Source organism: Rhinolophus sinicus, chromosome 14, assembly GCF_057876585.1.
Source record: "Rhinolophus sinicus isolate RSI-liver-muscle chromosome 14, RSI-T2T, whole genome shotgun sequence".
Taxonomy (NCBI): Eukaryota; Metazoa; Chordata; class Mammalia; order Chiroptera; family Rhinolophidae; genus Rhinolophus; species Rhinolophus sinicus.
This window is the reverse complement of record NC_142514.1, coordinates 138640192-138664886: the sequence shown is the minus strand read 5'-3', so window position 1 is coordinate 138664886 and position 24695 is coordinate 138640192. Positions and strand designations below refer to the sequence as shown.

Here is a 24695-nt window from a genome sequence, read left to right as displayed (position 1 = left end):
TCCCAAGGGCCTTGAGGGCATCTTGGATCCACACTGTGGGGTGATAATAAAGAGAGAACACTGAGTTTGAGGATTTGACAAAATACTTTGTATCACCCACATATCTGTAGAGTGCTGCTTCCCTTCTATCCCTTGTCCTACTTCTATCTCCCAAGAGGAGACTTTGCAGAAACATTAGCATTCAAGACACTTTAAGAAGGTACCTTTCGTTCTCTCTATTCCTTGTTCCAAAAAGAGGACCTAAGAAAAACTGTCAGTTATTGGGAGTTCACCATGTTGGTGTTGTGTCAAGTGCTCAAGGGCTGATAGTTCATTTAATCCTCACAACCCTATGCAATAGCTATTTTTACTAGCCCCATTTTATAGTTCAGGGAACTGAGGCTTAAAGATGCAGAATCACCCGTCCAAAGCCTTGCAGTTAGTTACTGGTGGGGCTGGGTTTCAGAAGCCAGAGTCTGACTGTGTAGCCCATGCACGTGGTTGCGTGCTTGAGACTTGAGACTGGAGCCACTACCTTTGCACAGGACAGGGCAGTCTCCTTCATACCCTTCCTCATACCCTCCCTCTAACATTCCAGCCTTGCAGTAGTACTTAGGGAAGATTCCGAACAAGGAAAGCAGAGTTGGGGAAATGGGATGGATTTGAAATCAGAAAAGTGTGTGAGGGGTGCTAAAGGGGAGAGGGGAGTTGAGATTAATAGCTACAGGGGTGGCCGTGGAGCTGAATTGTTCACAGAAGCAAGGGTGTGTGTGTGTGTGTGTGTGTGTGTGTGTGTGTGTGTGGCTGAAGGGGATTTAAAAGACTGGGTAGTGTGTGCCCTGGTTTTGTGGTGCTGCCGGAAGAGAGTGTGTGGAGAATATAGGAGTTTGAGGGGAGTACGGTTTGGATTATATTTATGAGGTGAATGGTGAGGGTGGGAAAGGCAGTGTTAGCCACTGTCGGAAGCCACCTGGAGAAATCCTAAGGAGTCGAAGGCCTAGAGGGGGTTTAGATTGGGTGAGATTTGGGAAAATATGGGATTAGGAAAGAGAAAGCATCATTTGTTTCACAGAGCCTGTTCTCTGATAACAGTTCACAATTTAACATGGGGGGAAATAATCCAAACAAACTGTCCATGGAATAAATTCAACTGCATTTGTAAGCCTTTGTCAAATTTTTGGATCTGTGCCAAGGGATATATGGTGGTTTAAGAGTACAGTGAATGCTGTATGAGCGCTGAGTATTCACAGCTTTCTGGGGGTGTCATCCTTCTTGAATTCCTGGAAGGCAGCCTGTAGTATACCACTTTCACTTTTGCAGTTGACATTAATCTAGCTTTCTGGGTCACAATGCTCAGCTTTTTAAGGTATAAATATGTATTATAACATTTTTAAAAAAGAACACATTTTTGTTGAAATGTAATCTGTATATAGTAAAGTACAATGATCGTTAGTACACAGATTGAAGAATTGTCACAAAGTGAACACAGTTATATAACTACTACCTGAATTAAGAAATACAAAATTGTTAGCATCCCAGAAGTCCCCCTTATGTTAAGAGATCAGTTTTTCCTATTCTTGAACTGTATATAAATGGAATCATGCAAAATATATGATTGTGACTAGTTTTTTTCTTTGCTCAGTATTGTTTGTGAGAGTCATAGGGTGTGTGTGTATAAAAATTCTGTTAGCATTAATTCACTGTCTGTTTTTTGGAGTATGGCTTTTGAAAAATTTCAAAGGTTTAGATAAATTGGAAATCCAATTAATTAACTTCCTTTTAAATAACATTATTTGAAAAATCATGTCATTTTAATAGATCCCATGCTGTTTGATAATGTGTCAATACTTCTAAACAAACAGACCCTGTTTATTTAGGATTCCTATGATAAAGTTGATTTTTCTCAAAGCATAGATTTCAGTGGTTCCCTAGTCTACTTCTGGGGCAGGGTTTCTCAGCTTTGGCACTGTTGACGTTTGGGTTGGTAAAGAGGACTATAAGATTTCTTAGCTGTGTCCCTGACCTCTGCCCACAATATACCAGCAGCACTTGCCCAGTCTGAACAATCAAAAATGTATTCAGATGTTACCAAATGTCCCTTAAGGAGAAAAATGACTACTGGCTGAGAACCACTGTTCTAAAGTATAGTTTCATTTTAAGATAGAAAGTATGCCTGCTATTATCTACTCATTTATTCCAGTCTTCATTAAATCCCATTGATTCTAATGACTGCAATGTTTAAAATATTAATTCACAATAAGTCAGTTCCAGAAGTATTGGAGCCCCCTCATCTGCATCCAGAAAGACTTACTTTGTTTTTGCTCAAAGAAAGCCCACAAAACTATGTGTAAGACCTAACTTAGTTTTGTCTTAATTTTAATCTGTTTATCTTAAAACACACACACACACACACACACACACACACACACACACAACTTTAGTTAAGACTGCATAACTCCTGAACCTTTACATGTATGAGTACTAACTAGTCCACGATAACTACTTGACTGTGTCAAATGGGACTACTACTTAGTCTTTGCCTCCTTTTGCTTCAGTGTGATCTTCCTTTAACTGTAAATTTCAGCATGAACTAGTCACACATTTTGAAGACTGTTTTTGGTCTCTAATTTTTGGTTGAGGTTTGTAATTACCTAGTGAATATAGGCTCATCTGAAGAATAACTTCCTTCACACCCTTAGATTTAGGAGTCTTGAAATAAAGAATGTTTTTCGTGATAGGGACATTTAATATTTCCTTGAAAGTTTAATTGAGAGCATTTCTTTTCTCCCCAAAGGCTTCCTTACTTGAGTGTAACCTAACTATGTTTCTCAGCTACTCAGAGCTGGGGAGGCTTTTTAGTGATTGTTTAGTGACCCTTTGGAGGACCTGGGGGTCACATATTTCTTTAAGTTTTGGTAAAAGCTATAGACTATCACCTTAGAAAATGCACTTACATACATACATAAACACAATTTTGCATGCAGGTTTGGCTCCCTTGAAGTATAAATAGAAGAGCTCAGATTAAATAATGCTAACCCAGTTTAACCCCCTTTTTTTAAAAAAAATGAAATATTTTTCCAATTTAATATTATTTTCTTAGTTATTCATGTCAGTATATACAGAGGGTACCAAAATAATATATACACATTTTAAGAAAGGAAAAACCTTAATTGTAATAATATATACTGATAACAAAAGGTGAATGCAAGTCACGTTTGACTTCTGCAATTACAAGAGTTGCTCAAAGTGGTTGCCATCAGCATCCAGACACTTGCGATTACCATGAACTACTGTTTGAGCATAGATAACACCTCTTAAAATGTGTACGTACTGTTTTTGGGCACCCTTGGTATACATCTCCCACATTTTGCGTAATGTTTAGTAATGTTTATCTAAATCCCCATTGGCAGACTTTTGGACTCTTTCCAGTTTTTTCTATTAATTTGTTGCAATAACTATCCATATACAATTTCTGTGGGATAAATTTTGAGTAGTGAAATAGCTCAGTCAAAGGAGTGTTATATGTGTGTATGTGTGTATATATATATACACACATATGTATTTAATAAATATTTTATATATACATATTTTTTAACTTTAGAAGGTATTAGCAAGGTGTTTCCCAAAAAAGTCACGCCTATTACACTCCTACCAAATTATGACAGGACCTGTATCTCCACTTTCTGTCATCTTTGGACATCATAAGTTTTCTGTTTTCCAGTCTGATTTTATGTATACAGATTATATATGTACCTAACATATACACATATGTATTTTTTGTTATTTAAACAAGCACTTCTTTAATTATTAGTTAGATTTTAATAGCTTTATTTTTCTACACCAAACGCTATGCTAGGTATGTGGTCTCATTTATCCTTACAACCCTATGAGTTTAGTATCATTTTATGTAGCATTTTAATTTGTTTTGTGAATTGCTTGTTCATATCCTTGGCATTAATTTTTCTGATTGCTTACTTATGTTTCGCATTGATTGAAAAGCATTTTTTCTTGTCCTTTATTCGGAAGGTGGTATGGTATATTAGTGCTATGAGCCTTTATCTTTCTTGAATTGTTTTGTTTTTGGAAGTGAATTGCTTCTTTGTTGTTGTTGTTGTTGTTATTATTATTATTTTGTTTGTCCATCATCCCTCCTGCACTTGCTCTGATAACTGTAACTTACTATCCCACCCTTTCTTTGGGAAATTGCTTCTCAATTCTTTTTAATTGAGATATAATTGATATATTATTTTCAGGAATACAGCATGATTTGATATTTTTGTATATTGTGGAATTTTGTAATAGACTTTATTTTTTAGAACAATTTTAGATTTATAGAAAAATTGTACAGAAAGTTTGCATATACCCTACATCCAGTTTACTCGATTTTTAACATCTTCCATTAGTATGATACAGTTTTTACGACTAATGGACCAATGTTGATACGTTATTATTAAAGTTTATTCCGATTTCTTTAGTTTAAAAAAATTGTGACAAAATATATGTAACATAAAATATGCCATTTTAATAAGTTTTAAGTGTACAAATGTACATATTTTCCCCTTACATACTTAAGTTTATTAAATATCTTACTTTTGTCAAATTCAATTGCATTAAATACATTCTCAATGTTGAGCAACCATCACTACTATCTATTTCAATAATTTTTCATCATCCCAAACAGAATCTACCCATTAAACAACAACTCTCCATTCTCCTCTCTCCCTTCAGCCCCTGGTAAATTTTGTTCTGTTTTCTGTCTCTGAATTTGCTTATTCTAGGTACTTTATGTAAGCGGAATCATAATATTTGTCCTTTTGTGTCTGGCGTATTTCATTCAGCATAAAATTTTCAATGTTCGTCTATGTTGTAGCATGTATCAGAATTTCATTCCTTTTATAGTAATACTTCATATACCACACTTTGTTTATCAAGTTATTTGTTGTTGGATCCTTAGTTTTTACCTGCCTAATGACCTTTATCTGTGCTAGGATCCCATCCTGAAGACCCCGTTATATTTAGTTATTGTATCTCCTTAGCCTCCTCTTGGCTGTTACAGTTCCTCACACTTTCTTTGTTTTGGATGACCTTGACAGTTTTGAGTACTGGTCAGGTATTTTGTATTGGATACCCCTGTATTGGAATTAGTCTGTATTTTTTTTTTTTTTTCCTCTCTCGTGATTAGACTGGGGTTATGGGTTTTCGGGAGGAAGACCAGAGAGGTAAAGTGCCATTTTTATCACTATTAAGTATATACATTAACATGACTTACCACTGATGGTAACTTGCATCATTCCTGGCTGAGGTAGTGTTTGTCAGGTTTCTCTGGTGTAAGGTTATTCTCTCCCGATCACCCCTCCATACTGTCCTCTTTGGAAGGAAGTCACTGTGCAGTGGGGAGTTATGCTCCCCTCCTTGAGGGCAGAGTATCTGCATAAATTATTTGGAATTCTTCTGCATGGGAGATTTACATCAGTAACCATTTCCTTTGACAGATGGGGGATCCAAGTTCTAGGTAACTTTCTCAGTGTCCTGCAGTGCCAACACAGGGATACAGTCTAGATTAGATCTTTGATTCCCGGTTGCCATAGGTATCCACTCTTTGCAGGGGTCTGATGAAAAACCAGTTTTAAGTTAAGTCAAGGTGTGGGACCATTACAGGATTATATTTTATTTCTTACAGCACTGTGCTGATTACATAGTAGCAATTCAGTGTGTTTTTATTTTTTGATTTTTCTTGTATATGGGTCTTTCCTTTGAAGAATTTGACAGCCTAAAGAAAGGAAGGAAATGGAATTGAAACATACAAGAAAAAAATGATAGAAGCACAAAAGCTTTACAAAGCTTAATTTAGCTGTACATGATATGTATTTTCTCCTTATATATTTATGTTTATCAAATATCTTACTTTTGTCAATCTAATTTAATCATCTTTTTTATGTTTTCAAAGGTCTGTTTTGTGGGTAACGCCACTGAAGGTAGAGAGAGGAAACTGTCTTATTGGGAACATATACCCCATGTAGCACAGTATCATGCTATGTACATTTAGTCCTTCCACAAATATTTATTGAGTCCCCCTTCCTTGTGACTCAAAAAAAAATATAGTTGTATATCTATAAAATAAAATGATGGCCATTTTTGAGCTGCTTTGGATCTTGTAAACAAAATTATATGAAGAAGCTTCAGAAACTCAAAACATCAGCATCCTAAAATCATTACTTTTATGTGACAAAAGCCATTGGGAATTTAAGAATTTTTTTGTATCTATTGTGAAAATGTTTAATTTTCTTTTGAAAGGAAAAGTTATGTTCTTATTTAGTGTTTACTTTAAAATTTCTCCACAGGGTCAGTTTTTTTTTGTGGCAGAAAACTCAGAAGTGAAACTGCCTGGAAATAGAGCAAGAGTAGAACTGAAACAAATAAGTTGGGCCTGAAGTGTATGGTAAAATGAAAAAAATTAGGTCTTCATAGTTTCCAAATGTGTACTTTGAGAATCTGTGTGTTTTTTACCTGTCAGACATATTACTAACTGGGGGAAAAAGAAATATTTATCATTTTTAATGTACTCAGATGTGTACAGCTAAGAACTATGTGCTGGTTTAGAAAAATTAAAGACAGATTTATGTTAAGAGCGGAGTTGAAACCTTTTAGCTTTTATACTTTGTTTTGGGTTTAATGACACCAGCCATGTCTCAGGCAGAGTTAAATTTTTTTAATGCCTTGTATTTTAGCAGTTGCATGCTTAGATTATCTAGGTAGAGGAGCACACGGAGAGTGGGAAACTTGACATTGGAATTTTTAAAAAACAATTCATAGCATACCTTCTTAGTTTATTATTACATAATCTTGTTTTCCATTTAATTTGTGGATGGAAACATGAATTTTGAATAATAGAATGTTATAGATACAAAATCTGAAGCCCTCAGGTGAAACTGTTCCCCTGGCCATAGCCTTGGTTGATCTGGTTATTCGGCCCTCAGGAGTTAATAAAGAGGGTGAGTTTAACAAATCTGAATTGAGTGTCCTGCTGTTCCCGCTAGAGGCAGAGACCGGATCAGAGCCTGCGTCTCTCATGAGCAGTTCCACTGTGCTTGGCTGGGTATTTTGAGAACTTGTTTCTTAAACTTATCTCTGTGCTTTGACACGTTATGCCCACCACATTGGGGATTTTAGGCTAAAGTTAAAATGGGAGGAAGGCTGTATTTTAAACTCTTTACAGGCAGAAAACTCAGACTCCACCCCCATTCCCCTTTTATGGTGTGCATTGGAGCGAAACTTTGGAATGTCCCTCTGTAGTTTAGTGATCAGTCTTCCTGTTTTGTCCTTGGGTGCTTACCATTCCTGTCCTTTTTTGAATATTTCCCTCAAGAAGAAGTGATCCTTTACCTCTTTAAATTTCTGCGACAGCAATCACGTAGCGATGGTGGGGTTTCTGATGTCAGGGATTAAATTCTGCGTACTACTTGACGCTGATTGCCATAGACCTCATTTACTGCTAATGTTATTAGTTACTGAAAGCTTTAGTGAAGTGCATTTATTGGTTAAGAGGCTGAGACAGATAATACTAAAGCTAAGCATTAGAACCCAAAATTTAGAGTCCTGGTTTGTTGGTTGGACCATTTAAATACCTGGCACTTTTTCCTACCATGGTTTTTACAATGTCCTAAAAGACGCAGTCAGACAATTTTTGAAGATAATTGGGAAAACCGGGAAGCTGACCTGGTTGGGGTGGGGGGGATGGGAATGGGGGGGAGGGAAGAGAAGATACAAATAAGTAAAAGTGGAAATCAGAAATCAGACTTTTATGATCTATTTTGCTTTCCCGGGGAAAGCTTGGTGTTCTTTAACATGACTTTATTTTTTTTGACTGAGGTTTAACTCTGACCTGTAAGTAATTCATGCATTCATGTTAGCCCATGTTAAAACTAATGCTAAATCCAGAAGTGGAAGAAACTGATGGAGTCAGCCATTTATTCAACAGATATTTATAAAGTACCTTCTCTGAATTATATTAGGCATAGGATTAGAAATTGTATGCCTTGCTCCTCCAATTGACTTACATCTTTCAGAGGATATGAATTATTTCCTTTAACAATTCCAGTCTTTTTTTTATATATATAATACCAGAAAACTAACCTTTTTAAAATGCAAAATGAAAATAACGTTATTTAGGATTATGAAAAAGCTGTTTTTAACTTTGTCTACCTGAATGAATACAATAATGTCATTGAAAAAATTGGGACTGCTTTCATCCACTAAAATGTTAATATCTGGGTGTATATGAGAAGCAGCAATGTGAAGAAGACGTTCTAATTTTTCTTTCTGAAAATAGAATGAAGCAGGTAGAAAGGTAGGCTGTGGGGTGCTCATTACAGTTTCTAGGCTGTTTTATAGGACTACTCATTACAAGATATAGTCCCATTGTAGAATTGTGTATATAGTAGGTCTTTCAGGCTTATTTTCATTATTTAGCTTAATGGAGTTTATTTTGCATGGAAGGTATTTAAAATAAATGTAAAAATAAAGAACAGTTGTCCAGGTGCTCTGGAATGACTGTTTTACTTTTGATATTCATATACTTCTATCAAAAGACATCAGTCTTATTATTACATGGGGACACTAGAATTGCAGAATTTCTTAATTGCATATTGGCCTCATTTTTGATATAATACAAACTCGGCTGTTTTAAAACTACCTTGTTTAGGGGTAGTGGATGGGGCAGTGAGGTCAGAAAGGATGTCTCCAAAGTGGAGCTTCTGAAACTGAGTCATGCAGAAGGATTTAGTAGGTGTTTGTCTACTTAATTGCAAATATTCGTTTTACTCCAACTTTGGGATTACCATTTGCTGCCAGATTTTCCTTCAGACAAGATTCATGACTCATGGTCACACACCATTACAGAAATATCTTTTAAAAATGATACATGAACGAATTTCCGACTCCTATCTTTTTATCTTTTGCCATGCTGCCTTATGTTTTTAGCAGCTTCTCCCAGATGAACTGGCAGAGCTGGGACTCTGTGTTGGGATAATTGGAATACATATCAGATTTTGAACTGAAGCACCCCTTGTTTTTTCAGGTTGATTTAATTGAACTCAATTTGTACAAAGGAGTCTCTAGAACTGCTTACCTGAGTGTTGTATACAGTGTTCTTGCTGTGGGTGGCTTATTCTGTCTGTCCATCTGTTCCTCTTGTGGCTGAGCATCTATAAAAATCTTCCCATATTACTTGTTCTCAACAAGGCGAAACTTCTTGGTGCAGAAGTGGAAATGGGGCGGACACCAGGGCTTTTAATTTTTTTGAATTTATGTGGGAAAGATACCCAGACGTATTTAGACTTCTGTCTTATTGTGTAATTTCTGGCACACCACGGGTACTCAAGAAACGTTGAAATACTTTGGTTTGTAAGGATACAGTGTAGAGGAGGGAATTATGAAGATATGAGAATGTTTGTGGATGGTGAGAGCCTATCAGGACAGATTGGGATAGAAGATAGTACTGGAAAGTAGTTTCGGGCTTTTGGATGTATTTCCTAAAGCTTGATTATAGAGGGAGGACCTTCTTAGATAAAGGCAAAGTGGGTTAGTCCTGGGGCAAAGAGAAGGAGGTAATGGGGAAGAAGTAATGGAAGTGAAGACATAAAATTTCTGGGTTAGATTTACCAAGTTATAGTTTGCTAGTCTTGGTCGGTTTCAAACATAGATTCTGCCTGAAATCAGTATGTTAACATTTACTGCCTTGAGCTCTTGTTTGCAGAAGAGGAAGTTTATACATCCATAAGAGAAGGAAGTTGGTTTTTCGTAGTATAAAGAGCGGTGGCTTTAGGGCAATGAATGAAAGATGTGGCAAAGAAGAAACATGCCAGAGATATTGTGAAGAATAGAATTGATGGGCTGGATGGCTGATTAGAAATGGAGGTGGGGGGCTGGCCCCGTGGCTCAGGTGGTTGGAGCACTCTGAGGTCGCTGGTTTGATTCCCCATAGGCCAGTGAGCTGCGCCCTCTACAGATAAGATTGTGAACAGCGGCTCTGCCTGGAGCTGGGCTGCTATGAACAGCCAGAGGTCAACGCCTCAACGGGAGAGCGGGGGTGGGCCAAGGCTCATAATACCAGCATGGGCCAGGGAGTTGTGTCCTACACAACTAGACTGAGAAACAATGGCTTGAACCGGAGTGTGTGTGTGTGTGGGGGCGGCGGGGAGAGGAGGAAGAAGGGGAAAAAAATAAAAGAAATGGGGACGGGGGTATGGGACATCCGCCAGGCAAAGACGTCTCAAAGGTTTTGAAACGGTACCTGGGAAACAAGTACATGGTATACATGTTTGCATATACACATCCCAGGAGATCAAGCCTGGGTCCAAATCTTGACTTTGCTACATATTAACAGTGTGAACGTGGATAAGTCCCTTTACTTAGGACCTCAGTATTAGTATATGCAAAATGAGTAAAATGGCTCAGATTAGTGCTTATTAAACTTAAAATGTACATACAAATTTCCTAGGGATCTTGTTAAGATATAGATTCTGATTGAGTAGGTCTGTGTGGGCCCTGAGATTCTGCATTTCCAACAAGCTCCCAGGTGATACTGAGTAGCAAAGGCTTAGATGACCTTCAGGATCTTTTCCAATTCTGCAGTTCTGTAATTCTATTTATTGAATGTTTGTCCTTCAGGGATCTGTTATACTCTTGTGATTTCTGTCACCTCTATTTAGATAAATGAATTCTAAATGTGTCTCTTCACTTCAAATTAGAAATGCCTAAGCCAATTCATCATCTTACCCTGATAACCACATCCCTTTCTTGACATCTCTATTTCTGTTAATACTTTATAAAGTCCTTTGTAATTTTTCAGAGAGCTTTTATATCCATTATTTCATTTGATCCGTAAAGTAACCTACAGAGGTAGACATGCAAGAAATACCTCCATTTTCTGGAATGGGGAACAGGCTCGGAGAGAGTTAAGTGATTTGCCCGGCTGTGAGTGATAGAACCACCCTAGAATTCAGAATTATTGACTCTAGTTACCGCTATGTCACACTGATTCGGGTGAGGCCTATCTCAGATACCTGTGCTGAAAGGCTGGTTGCCATCTGTTTTTTGAAAATGTAAATTTAGTTTTATTTTTAAAAATAGACAATGTATTCATGTGGAACATTTTCAAAATGTATGTAAGGGAATACAGTGTAGATATAACTCCATACCACTCTATGCCCCAAATACCCATTTTCCCTTCCCTGCGGCAACGAGTATTGTCAATTATAGTTTATGCATCTCTAATAATTACATTTTATTCTTTTTCTCCCTATGAAACACAAATGATGTTAAACATACTGACTTTATAAACTGTTTTGTACTTTTAAAAAAACTAATAGTATATCTTATAGATTGTACCACATCAGTCTCAAAGAGATACCACATAATTTATTCTTTATGGCCGCATAGCGTTCCACTGTAGAAAGTACCATAATTTAGCTGGTTCCCTGTTAATGGGCATTTAACTTATTTTCAACTTTTTGCTAATACAAACACAAGTATATTACATATATTATGTTGCATGTCTGCAAGTGTATTTTTAACACAAAGGCAGAAGTGGAATTGTTGATCAAAGAATATGTGCATTTATAATTTTGGTAGATATTGCCAGAGTGCTATCTGTGGAAGTTTTTACCAATTATACTCTTTTCACGTAAGTGCCTGTTTTGCCACTGCCTTGTCTCCGATTATGTTATTAGATTTTTCGGTTTGTGCCAACTTTAGTGTAGTTTTAATCTGCATTTCGCTTATGGGTGAGGTTGAGAATTGTTTTGTGTTTAAGTGCTATTTGTAGTTCCTTTTTTGTGAATTACCTGTTAATATTCTTTGCCATTTTTTTCTGTGGATTGTTGGACTTTTTCTTATTGATTTCTAGGAACTCTTTATGTTTTAGTGAAATTGTCTTTGCTATGTGAATTAAACTTTTTTGTTAGGTGGTTTTTTCCTTTGACATTGCATAGGATAGTTTTTGCCATGCATGATTTAAAAACATTTATTTATAAAATTAAATTTATTGGGGTGACATTGGTTAATAAAGTTATATAGGTTTCAAGTATATAATTCTATAGTACATCATCTATATGTTGCATATAAGAGGTATCCTCTTCTACCTTCCCCCTCCCCCTGTACCCTCTAGTAACCACTAAACTGTTGTCTGTGTCTGAATTTTTGTTTGTTTGTCTTGCTTGTTTGTTGCTTTCAGTTTTATATCCACATGAGTGAAATCATATGGTTCTCGACATTTTCTGTCTGACTTATTTTGCTTAGTGTGATAATCTCAAGATCCATCCATGTTGTCGCAAATGGCAGTATTTCATCTTTTCTTATGGCTGAATAATATTCCATTGTATATACTTGTAAGCACCACATCTTCTTTATCCAATCATCTATCAAAGGACACTTGGGTTGTTCCCATGTCTTGGCCACCATTAATAATGCTGCAATGAACATAGGGGTACATAGGTATATCTTTATGGGGAAATAAAAACATTTTGTGTAGTAAAATTTATTAACTTTTTTCTTTTTATAGCTTCTGAGTTTTATGTCATTCTTAGAGCTTTGAGGTAATAAAATGATTCTTCATGGTGTCTTTCGGTACGTTTATGCTTTAATTACTTACTTTTAAATATCTTTAAACCATCTGGAATTTGATATAAGGTATAGGGTGTGTTTCCTACATATGTATGTTTCATTTCTTCTCTTTTCTGATGGCTATTCTATAACCCTAACATCTTTATTGATTAGTCCTTATTTTCCTAGGGTTCCTTTGACTCCCTTATCCCTTTTATCAATCTTTTCATCCTCAACCATATCCGTTATCTAATTAGCCCCAGTTAAGTATACTTTTTCTCTTAGCTCCTATATGCTCTTATCCTTTCTTTCTGTTCCTATTGCTATTACTTTAAAACTTTTTTTTATTATGGAAATTTCAATGAATAATGAAATATGTATATTGAAATGTACACGGTTGTGGGGGATTGGGTCTCGGACCTCCTCTCCTCCAACACCAAAATTCTCAGATGCTCAAGTTTCTTATATAAAATGGTATAGTATTTGCATATAACCGTATTTGCATATAGGCTACTGCAGGGTGTGCCTATACATTCCTGCATTTGTGTGGATTCAGTTTAGCTCATCGGCACATGGCAAACTCAAGTTTTACTTTCTGGAACTTTCTGGGATTTTGGGGGTTTTTTTTTAGATTTTTTTTTAAATCCGCAGTTGTTTGAATTCATGGATGCAGAGGGCTAACTGTTGAATATATCAATGTATATTGAAATGCATATATATAGAGGGGGGATGTAATGAGCTCCCAGGTACCTATTACCCAGCTTCAATAACTCACCTCATGACAGTTCTTGTTTTATCTATACGCCTACCTAGTTGTCCTCCCTGCGTCACCCCAGTTATTCTGAAGCTAATTACAGGATGATATTACTCTTAACACTTGGCCCACTGACAACTGTCTTCTGTCTTCCAGTGTTTGTCCTCCTGGTCATCCTATGTAATTCTGTGTCTGTTCTTTGGCCTTATATTTCTAAAATAACAGTACTCTAATAAATGCTCAATGAACGTATACTGCTGGACATTTTTACCTCAAATTGGCCTTTTTGTGTGCACAAACTCCAGTACATTAGTAAGATTACATCCTCTGAAACTAGGGAATGCCTTGTTTGTTTCCCCACCGTTCCTAGCATAGTCTGTGAAGGAAATACCAGCAAGATAAAATAGAAAAGAGAGGGGAACAAGAGAGGGGGAGGATAAGAGAGAAACACGGGGAAGACAATCTGTCATTACAAAGGACTGCTTCTTAGAGCAACACTACCCAGACGAAACAGAGAAGGAAAAAGACAGGTTTGGACCTTCAAGATTGGGATGAATAAGATGGAGATAAAAAACCCAGAGCCAAAATGTATAAGAAAAGGAGAAAGTTCAGAGATAAAATTTCTTTGCCTGTGGGCAGCCTGTTTGACAATTTAGTAGTGCTTAGTAAAGACTGCATTGAATTTTAGGACTTACTTGAGAGCAGAGTAAATGTCAAAATAAAGGCTTTAGTTCCAAGGTTGTATAATTTGTGTCAGAGAAAACTCTCAATTAGGTATAGGAGTTATAAAGTGTTTTATGAGAGATTAGAGTTGGTGGGTTGTTTGTGTACACCTGTAACATTGGCTGTTGGCACCATTATAACCAGTAGCACCAAGCACTCATTTTAAAGCATTTTTGTGTTCTTCAGTATTTTTCAAAGTGAGTCTTTCAGGTGGTTTCAAAAAATTAAAAAAAAAATAGGTGCTTGATAGTGCTATAGTACAGCAGGGACTTTTGTATTTTTAAAAAAGATTGACCTAATTTATCAAACTTAAATTCTTGTCTCAGTAATTCAACATTTTTACCTTATGTGGAAATATGGAAAACTAATTTGCTCCCAGGTTTGCCTTTGTTGCCCCTCAAAAAAGTATACCAAAGTCGCAGTAATCTGAGTTTACCTGAAACAACCTGGGTCTGAATTCTTCCATGACATTTAGCCTGGTCCCAGGCTGAGAAGAAATGGTGGCCCTGAAAAAGCAAAGAATAGGAAAGGGGGGAGGTGTTCAGAAGAAGTCTGACTATATTTCCAAACCCAAATGCTACTTTAAAAAACTATCTCATAATATCTGTGATTATCTACATTAGGGATCAGCAAACTATGGCCAGCAGTCACTGGGTTTTGTAACAACTGATGAGCTACGGTTTTTACATTGTTAAAGGATTGTAAACAAACAAAAGCCCAAAGAATGTGCAGAGACTGCATGTGCCCTGAAAAGCTTAAAATATTTGCTCTTTGACCTTTCACAGAACAAGCTGGCCAACCCTTGCTCTACATCAATCAGGATATAAAGTAATATTTCTTTGCATGAACACTTAAAATTTCTTGCTCTTTTGTTTGTATTCCATATCGACCCTTTGCTTTTTTTCACGGTTACGTAGTTTTCCATTGTATGAATGTACCACAACTTAAGAGTGGTTATTTAGTTTTTGCTTTTATAGCCAATATCAGAATAAGCATATTTGCATTTTTGTGACTTGTGGAATGGCTTGGTCAAATAATATATGCAATTTAAAATTTGCTAATTATTGCTAAATTACCCTCCCTTCAAATTGGACCATTTTATATTCTCCCCAACATTGTTTTCTTTACTCATATCAACCCTGACAGATACTAAAATAGCTTGACTCTGTAATCAGACAGGTCTGTTCATTTCCTATTGCTGAGTAACAAACAAAACATTTAATGGCTTAAAACATCATTATCTATTTTGCTCACAAATATTCAGTTTGGTTTGGGCTTGGTGGGAACAACTTGTCTGTGCTGTACTTGTCCTTTCTGGCGGCTCAGAAGCTCGGGGCTGAAATGGTCATGGGTCTGGCTGTAGCTGGGTTGTCAGCTGGGGCTGCGCTGTGGAGAACACCTACGTGTCTGTAGGCCTTTCCATCACAGTAGGGTGACTTCCAAGGAAGAGCATCCTGTCAGAGGGCCAGGTGATTTTATGATTCAGCCTCAGAAGTCATTTCTGCCATAGTCACAGGCTTGCCAACATTGAAGGGGGAGAGAACATAGACCCCACTTCATAATGGAGAAGTGGCAACATCACCGTGTAAGAGCACGTGGGACGGGGTGTATTGGTGCAGCGTCCTTTGGGAACTACAGTCTGCCACAAGAGGAATGTTTGTTTTGGTGTGCATAGCTTTCATTATGAGTGTGATTATACAGTTGACCCTTTAACAACTGCACGGGTTTGAACTGCACGGGTACCCACTTATATGCGGATTTTTCTCAAGAAATATGTTGGAAAATTTTTTTCTGGATTTACTTCCTACTGTGAAGCACTTGTATCGATTACCTAGGCTGCCACAAAGCGATCGTATTGCTGCTTTTTTATTACCAATGCATGAATCGTTATACTTGTAAGTAAATACGAATTTCTTTTTCATTTTATCTTTTCATTTTTGATGTCTAGTGTTAGTAATATGTACTCGTATGACATCTACAGTGTTTTGTATCATATAAGACGATATTGATGTAGGTACTGACAAATGAGTCACCTGGTAAACTAGACAAAGTAAATTTATGGTGTCGATAAATCCAGTACAGTACTGTAACTGTCTGTTCTATTCCTTATGATTTTCATAATAATATTTTTTTTTCTCCAGCTTACAAATTGTAAGAATACAATCTATAATACCTATGACATACAAAATGTGTGTAAATTGGCTGTTTATGTTATTGGCAAGGCTTCTGGTTAACAGTAGGCTACTTAGTAGTTTTTTTTTGGGGGGGTCAAAATTATGTGTGTGGTGGGGGTGAGTGGGGGTGTCCCCCTGCATGGTTTAAGGGTTAACTGTACATTTTTTCATGCTTTTTGACCACTTGCATTTCTTTTTCTGTGGCCTGACTTTTTATATCCTTTGCCCCTTTTCTACTGGGCTATAGAATATTGATTATATTGATTTGTAATAGCTCTTGTAGATTAAGCAAATTAAACTCAAAATTTGTTTCGAAGATACCTCACTGTGGCCTTGGGGTCATAAAAGGTGTGTGTGGGATGATGTTTAGTTTGGTGATGGTGGAGATTTGTGGAGTAATTATATTTAAGAATCATAGTACTTTTGTTTTTTAAGCAAGGGGTACAGGGAAGGGAGAGTGAATGTTAGCCATTTTTTCCTCTTCTGTTGGCCATGAGCTTCCCTGAATCACTCCAGTAGTGATGAGGAAAAGATTAAGGACACCTCAGTTCTTTTGTCATGTTTATACCTCAGAAGCCAGAAAATTATCCAGCCCTGAAAGGGAAAAGTAAAACTTGGGAGAATAAAGAACCCCAATGGCATATTTCACTACTGAAAATTGCTTTGCATTCCTTTTAGCTCTGAGGTAGGATTTAATTGTGTTTTAAGCCTTGCTAGCATGCATGTTGAGGTTCAAAATTATATCAACAACAAAAATGGATTGACCCACCAGAAATGATCATTTTCTAAAATATGGGGATGTTTAACAAAATGAAACATTTCTTTGTACCTTGCCACTAAATTAGAATGTTGTTACTCTTTATCTACTAACCTGTTACGGGATAAATTCTTAATAATTACAATATAAGTCTTCTCCCTAGTTGTAATCTTTGACAGTTTTATAAGGACTGGGCTGGTGGTGTTACCAGACCAAAGCCTGTGTGCCCGACACCTCAAAAGGCCAAAACTCAAAACGTCAGTTTGGAGTAAGGAAAGGTGTATTGATTAAGGCACCAACTGAGAAGATGGGAGCCCTCAAAGCCACTTACCTCCCAAGTACAGAGTGCAGGCTTCTTTTTTGTCAAGGGAAGGGGAAATGGGAGGGGCTTTCTTTGTAAAACTCTAGCCACCAGCACAATTCCTCTAGTGGTTAGAAGCTACTAGCCTGAAGACCTTGACAAAGTAGGCTTGAACAAAATGGAGTCAAGGAGAGACCCGCATTTCACTCTGCTGCAGTGATCTTGGTTATAGTTCTCATTTTGGTATGGTTTGATCCAGATACTTAACTTCTGTTGGCAGGACCTGAATCCCACGTCTCTTGTTTCCGTTCTCTTGTTGGTTTCATTTTCAGGTTTCACTGTGATGGAAAGATGGCTGCCAGATTCTCCAGCCCTATGTCCTCCCAGGTTCAGGACTAGGAGGAAAAAATAAAGGAACTCTCAATAGTTTAATACAATTTCTTGGACTCTCATGGACCCTGTTGGAATCATATGTCATGGTCAGGGATGCCCTGGCCTGAGTCATATGACCATCATTGGAGTTGGAGGTGGAGTTAGTTCTGTAGGAAGTATACATTAGTAGGGGGGTGTGGTTCTACAAAGGAAAATCCATGTTTTTAACCATATAGATGCTGGGCAAGACAAAACAAACAAGAAATACAAAATCAAAACAAAATTTCCTTGAGTACTATTAGGTTTTAAAGCCGTTTTCTAAGAACATTAGTGATGTTGACGAGAAACAACCATTTTAGGTTCCTTAGTGGCACCCGTTTACAATCATACTGATGAGTAATTCATATACATATATATTTTACTAAAGCAAATATTACAAATATACAGTGCATGCCACCTAAGTCTTGTTTTAGAATTTATTCTTGAAAGATTTGTTAAAAAGTTAAGGAATTTAGGGCGATACTGGTCTTGCCCACTGCCAACATTTCAAGTAGCAGAGTTGTGCTTTAATTGCATCTTTCCATCCTCCAAATCAAAGGTGAATAGGCGGTTTTAATTTTTTATGTTAGGGAATGTTTTTAAGCTTTGTATAGAATGTTTTGTAGGTAGAGTTTCAAAGATTTTGAAGTTATGTTCATTCCAATTTAAAAATTAAAATCTATTCAGCTTTAATTTTGGGGGTGGGTGTTATTAGTACACTCCTTGGCTGCCTAAAGCTACTGTTGTGCAATGATACACCAAGAACATTTTATAACTGAAAGTGTGGAGCATTTGAGAAAGTTTAATGAGATTGCTGGTGAAGAAAACTGCATGGAATGTTATCTTACAGAGTAATCCCAAAGTCTGTATAATTTAACTACGTAATATTTTTACTTTTCAGAGACATTTGAGCCAATTTAGATCATAAGAACAGATTTGATTTTAACCATCTTTCAATGGGCCATCTGAAGAGATGGTCTGATATTTAATTGTACTTAGACAAGGTCTAGAGCAGTGTATTTATGCTAGATGGTGCCAGCAGGCCATGAAGGAGCCCTAGATTATATACCCAGGAGCCCTTGAAGATAGTTGAGTCCTGAGGATTTGTTGTAGTCCAGATGCAGTGCTAAGACTTCATCTTAATTTCAGTTCTTATGTTTGAAGTGCTCTGTTTTCTCCCACTGTCTGGTGGGCGGTTGTCAGAATCCACTAAGGGTTCCAGGCCACTCAGGACCATTGCAAGGCCTCAGTCATACAAGGACCTTCTTGACTCGGTTAATTCACTGGAGATTTATTAATTCAATTAAACATTTATTGTGTGTCAGCTGTTTGCTAGGTACTCATCTAGGTGTTGGAGTTACAACTGTAAATAAAGTCTCTTCCCTTACAGAACTTATATTTCAGTTGGGGCAGATACACACATCTGGAACGACCGACCGTACTTCCGTGTTAGGTATAACCACATACTGTTTTAGTCAAGTATAGATCTTCTGGGGAACTGAGAATCAAAGAGGATCCTTTCGGTCACCCTGAGTGCTTTCATACTTCCTTTGATCATAGGGTAATACTTTGGGCAAAGGTGGATGATATATCCTAAAACTGGTAGTAATTTTTGGTATTGCTATTATATTTTGCACTAGAATTAGTTGATTTAAACTTTTTCTTATTTAACTTTATTTTCTGAGTACATGAAATATGGTACAGAAGTCAAAGCTACATAAACAAGTATCAGGGAAATCTTGCTTTTATCTCTGTTCCCTCCAACCTGTTCTCTCCCCCATAGGTAATCATTTTTCCGAGTTTCTAGTTTAACCTGCCAGTGTTTCTTTTTAATTGCATTAAATCTTGGGGGAAGGGGAGGAACGGAGATGGGAGATTGAAGGAAAGAAGTGAATGGTGGAAATGGAGAAGTGTTCTATTTAAGTAATGCTTGTGAAATTTTTTATTGGCACTCTTTTTGTCCCATTTCCACTCTTATTAACTCTGAGAAAGGCAATAACTTTAAAAAAAATTTTTATTTTATTTTGGAATCATTTTAGATTTACAGAAAAGTTGCCAAGATAACACAGAGAATGCCTTTCATTCAGTTTCCCCGAATGTTAACATCTTACCATTTTACATTTGTCAAAATTAAAACGTAACATTGGCACATTATTATTAGTTAAATTCCATTTTATTACAGTTTAGCATTTTTAAAAAGTAAAAGCAGCTTTATGATAAAATTGGGATGAATGTTATTAAAGAAGAAGCCAAGACAGAGGGCACAAGAGGGCTCTTGAGGACATTTACTGCGTTTCACCAGGATGACATCAGTAATTCACCCAGAAAGTGTTGATTTCCTTTGTCTGTTCCAGCTCTGGGGGCACCTATATTTTAATTAATTACTGTGTAATGGGAATACTTACCCTAATGCTTTGAAATGAATCAAATAAGGGAAAAGGCAAAAAGTCATACAATCCAACATGAATGCTTTAAGTATAGATGGCTAATTTGTAGAGTTTTTGGTTTTTTTTGTAAACCTTCTTATAAAATGCCTGGATATAGTCAGTTCTGTTTTATCCACATCGGTGGAGGGAAGCTGAGAAATAGTAATGAGACATTGGTAACGCACCCAGATGAGTGTTTGTACACTCCATTGCTGATGTTAGAACCCTGGAGCTTGGAGTCAGAAGGTGTGTTGGCGGTAGTTGTGCTAACTTCATACATAATACAAAGATTTCTTCAGCAATATCTGCATTCATTACAGATTCTGTCTCTGTCCAAGCCCTGCATACTGCTTTGTAAGGCAGTAAGTTCCACTGTCATTGTATTTGTCACAAAATCATTCTCTTGAGTAAGAGAAGGTCATTGCTTGGTCCTCTGGAGCAATACTGTGTTTCCCCGAAAATAAGACCTAGCCGGATCATCAGCTCTAATGCGTCTTTTGGAGCAAAAATTAATACGAGACCCGGTCTTATTTTAATATAACATAAGACCGGGCATAATATAATGCAATATAATACCCAGTATAATATAATATAATTAATATAATATAATATAATATAATATAATATAATATAATATAATATAATATAATATAATACTGGGTCTTATATTAATTTTTGCTCCAAAAGACACATTAGAGCTGATGGTCCGGCTAGGTCTTATTTTCGGAGAAACACGGTAGAGGAGTGTAAAGACCAAATTATATCTCTTAGGTATATATAGATATAGGAGACACACACACACACACACACCCCCACATATACATACCAGGGGTGCCAAAAAAATGTATATAAGTAGACACTTTGGTCAATGTTGCTCAAGCAGTAGTTTGCCGTAATCAGAACAGTCTGGACGCTGATGGTAACCACTTTGAGCACCTCTTGTAATTGCAGAAGTCAAACGTGACTTGTATTCATCTTTTGTTTTTGGTATATATTGAGTATTATAATTTTAATACAGTTTTCCTTTCTTAAAATGTGTAGACATTTTTTTGGCACCTCTGTATATAGATAGAACCTCTTTGTTTACTTTCTGCTTCTTTTGAGATATCCCTCGAATTTATTATTTACTGTTTTGTGTCTTTGTTTATATTTGGTTACTTAGAAATGTCGGGATAAAGAGATGGATAATGATAATGAATAATCCTAACCTTATAGGATTGTTATGAGGATTAAATGAGATCACATGTATGACGTGTTTAGCACAGTACATGGCACACAGTAAGCATTTAATAAATGCTAACAGTATAGTGATGGTAATGGTATTTGTCATCAAGTCTATTCTCCCTTGATTAGGGGAAATAACTGTAAACAACTACCATTCACACAAGGCTGAATGAAGTAAGTGATATAGTAGAGATAGAAACAAATTCTTATTTATTCTAAGAAAGGAGCCATTAATTTCAGTTAGAGAATCAGGAAGGAGGACTCTTAACTTTGAGGTGGAAATAGAATCTTCTTAAAGAGAATGGTATTCTAGATTGAGGAATTAGCGTTAGCAAAAGCATGGAGCTAGGAACATTCATAATCTTTTTCATGGAATCTTAAGCCGTGACGTGTGATTAAGGGGTTGGGTATGTGGAAGGATCTAGTGGGAAGTAGGACAGGATGTGGAGAGGTCAGATTGCACAGGGCTTTGAAAACAATATTGGGAAGTTTGAACTTTATAGTAGAGGCTTTGGGTAATATTTTCAGGTCTTTGAATAGAGGACAAGATTGCAATCTTACAGTAAAATAAATGTGTTTATTGTGTATAGGCAATTAGTGGTTCCTGTCAATTTAAGATCTTGACTAAGGGCTAATGAAAAATATATAGTAGGAGGAAATAGTTGCTGTAATCCAGGATGTGAAATGGAAACCATTGGCAGATTGTAGAAAAATAAGTCTTGTAGAGTAAGCCCTACGAACTTTTTGTAAATACATTTGGGGCTTTTCATACTTAGAGGGCTAAACAGATTTATTAGACAATAACCTTCTTTCTCAAAGAATCTTAATCTTTGGATTGGGAGAAAAGATTGGGTTGGTATGTGCACAGAGAGAAAGAACTACTTTTCTGGTTGACTGCACATGTAACTGAAGATGGACTTGCCTCCGCCAGAGGGGAGAGCTTTAAGCATACTTGTGTTTTTGTATTGTTTTGTTTTGTTTTTTGATAACTGAGGGCATTTCAGTTTATTGTGTTTAAATTAGGTCATAACAAATGCAAAACTTTTGATTATGTAAAAAAATAATTTATATAAATGGTCAGTTTCTTTCAGGGGCTAGCTGAATACAATGTAAAGACTTTCTTGATTAAAAACAAGACCTGTACTCAGAACTTCTTTTTTTTTATCAGTTTTTAATGTATGAAATCTGAATTTTATCGGTGATATATACATAACCTAGATCAATTTTCTTGTGGCAAAGTTGTGGCTCAATTCACTTTTAAGTTCAGTGTTGCAAGCAGCTGGGCCAGTTCTCTGTACCTGACAGTCTTTCCTCCCAACGAGATGAGTCCCTGCTATAACAACCTGTGCTAATTCATTCCGTCATATTCATCACATTGTAGTTAATGACCAGTGTATCAGTTCCCCATCCCACAGACTGTCATGTTTACTTTGCCTTGAAGTAGGTACTAAATTGTTTGCTAAATGAGTAATGAACAGTATTTCTATTCAAATGGTATGTATGTATCCATAATTATTGAGCATTAATCTCCAAATGTTCTATAATCTGATTTAAAATCCTCAACTTTAAACAAGAAATTTATACCAAGGCTTTTAGTTTGTGCTTAATCATTTTTAATATTTGTAGCTTTGAGGCATTTTATTATAAAAGCTTGTACTCATATACATAAACGAATAAGAACTTAAAATTCATCATACATTTACTTCATTTTTTAGCTTGACCTTCCAGTACATCTTTAGCTTCGTTTATTTTGGCTGCTTTATAAGGAGATCCTCCCTTGCCTGGATGATTTAAAAGCATAATTCGTCGATGAGCATCTCTTATTTTTCCTTTATTGGCAGTAGGGCTCACACCTGATATTAATGCTGCTACTTGTTTTGTCATTTTGGGTTCTAACCCATCTCTGTAGTAGCCACTACTGAAGGCTGATTTTGGTTGACTTTGAAAAACTTGTTTTACTTGAGGCTCCACATGCTTCATGGCTTGCAAAACATAATGACCTGCAAATCCTGCAGCAGCAATGGTCACTCTAACTGCTCCCACTGTACTGGCTGTGGTTCCAGCTCAGCTCGCCTGCCTCCACCGAGAGCGGGGTTCATCCCAGCCAAAAGGCCGCAGTCCCCAACTCCATGCCTTTACCAGAAAGCAACACGGACACCGCTAGCAGGGACAAACCATCCAGACACCCATACTTGTATTTTAAAACTGAGCACTTTGCTTCTATTTTTAAGTTTCTGAAAATAATTATTTGACACAGGGATCTAGCTTTTGGGAATGAATCTGATGTGCTCAGATTTCAGCATTGCCAACGTTTTCTCTATGTGGTGTGAGATGATTTGGCTATCCCTTAAGTTATCTTGCATTTTTGTTGATTTCTATTGTTGCTTAAGGAGCTTTTGCTTTTCTAGTACTTGTGACTCCAAATAACTCATGCATCCTAGTTTGAGAAATTGTTGGGAAGGAGGCCTAATTAGGAAATGGAGATTGTTTGGCTGCTGGGCAAGTGAGAATTTAATTTAAGCTCACAACCGTTGGGTTATTGGCTGGATGTACTAGTGACCAGTGAGTTTGGCTTTGGCTTATTTTCCTGGTTGTACAGATGATCTGGAATCCAGCCTGAACTAGCAACAGGGCTGTATGTATGGAATAACTGCTGATTTTTCCATTGATACGAGATGGACTTTGTATGTCCACCAGCATCCTTCTGAAGGATGCTTTCATGCTCACAGCATGAAAATAACATGTAACCTTGTAAATGAGAGAGGGCAGGTATAATTCCTACTTGACAGAGGGAGGGCTGAGGCATGAAGAGACTGGGTTAAGGTTGCTGGCTCAACCAATAAAGGACTGAGACAACTTACTATCTTTCAGTTTTGAATTGTGACTTTCAGAAAATCTTACAGGAGGAAAAGCTGAATGCCCCTCTTTCTTTGTGGTTATCTTTCAGCGCCGTCTTAGACATCTTCGGAACATTGCTGCCCGGAACATTGTTAATAGAAATGGCCATCAGCTCCTTGATACCTACTTCACCCTTCACATGTGTAATACTGAAAAGACATATAAAGGTAAGGGAATCTGGGTACTTGCCGCCCACAGATTGTTATACCTCATTTTTATTCTTTCGTAACACAGATGCCTCTTGCTATTAATGCTTACTGGAAAGCTAAATTGTCATGCTGTCTAAGAATATTTCATGGGCAGTTGTAATATACTCATATATTAAACATGACATTTGGACCGTTCTTTCAGATAATTAAGGCTTACATTGATAAGTTTATTATTTCTTTATGAATGTTAGCTCTTAATACCTTTATTCCTGTAACTATCATTTAAAATGTATGAGTCC

At 36.8% G+C, this 24695-nt stretch overlaps 1 protein-coding gene and 1 pseudogene across 1 annotated transcript in view; one reads left to right on the top strand and one right to left on the bottom strand.

Annotated features, from left to right (window-relative positions):
- The window catches only part of UVRAG (UV radiation resistance associated), a 274598-nt gene that overhangs the window by 992 nt on the left and 248911 nt on the right, over positions 1-24695 (top strand). Inside the window, exon 2 of the mRNA XM_019726447.3 lies at positions 24297-24414. Coding sequence (XP_019582006.3) covers positions 24297-24414 — 118 coding nt within the window. The remainder of the gene's footprint in view (positions 1-24296; positions 24415-24695) is intronic.
- On the bottom strand, positions 23054-23395 carry LOC109444789 (mitochondrial import inner membrane translocase subunit TIM14 pseudogene; annotated as a pseudogene).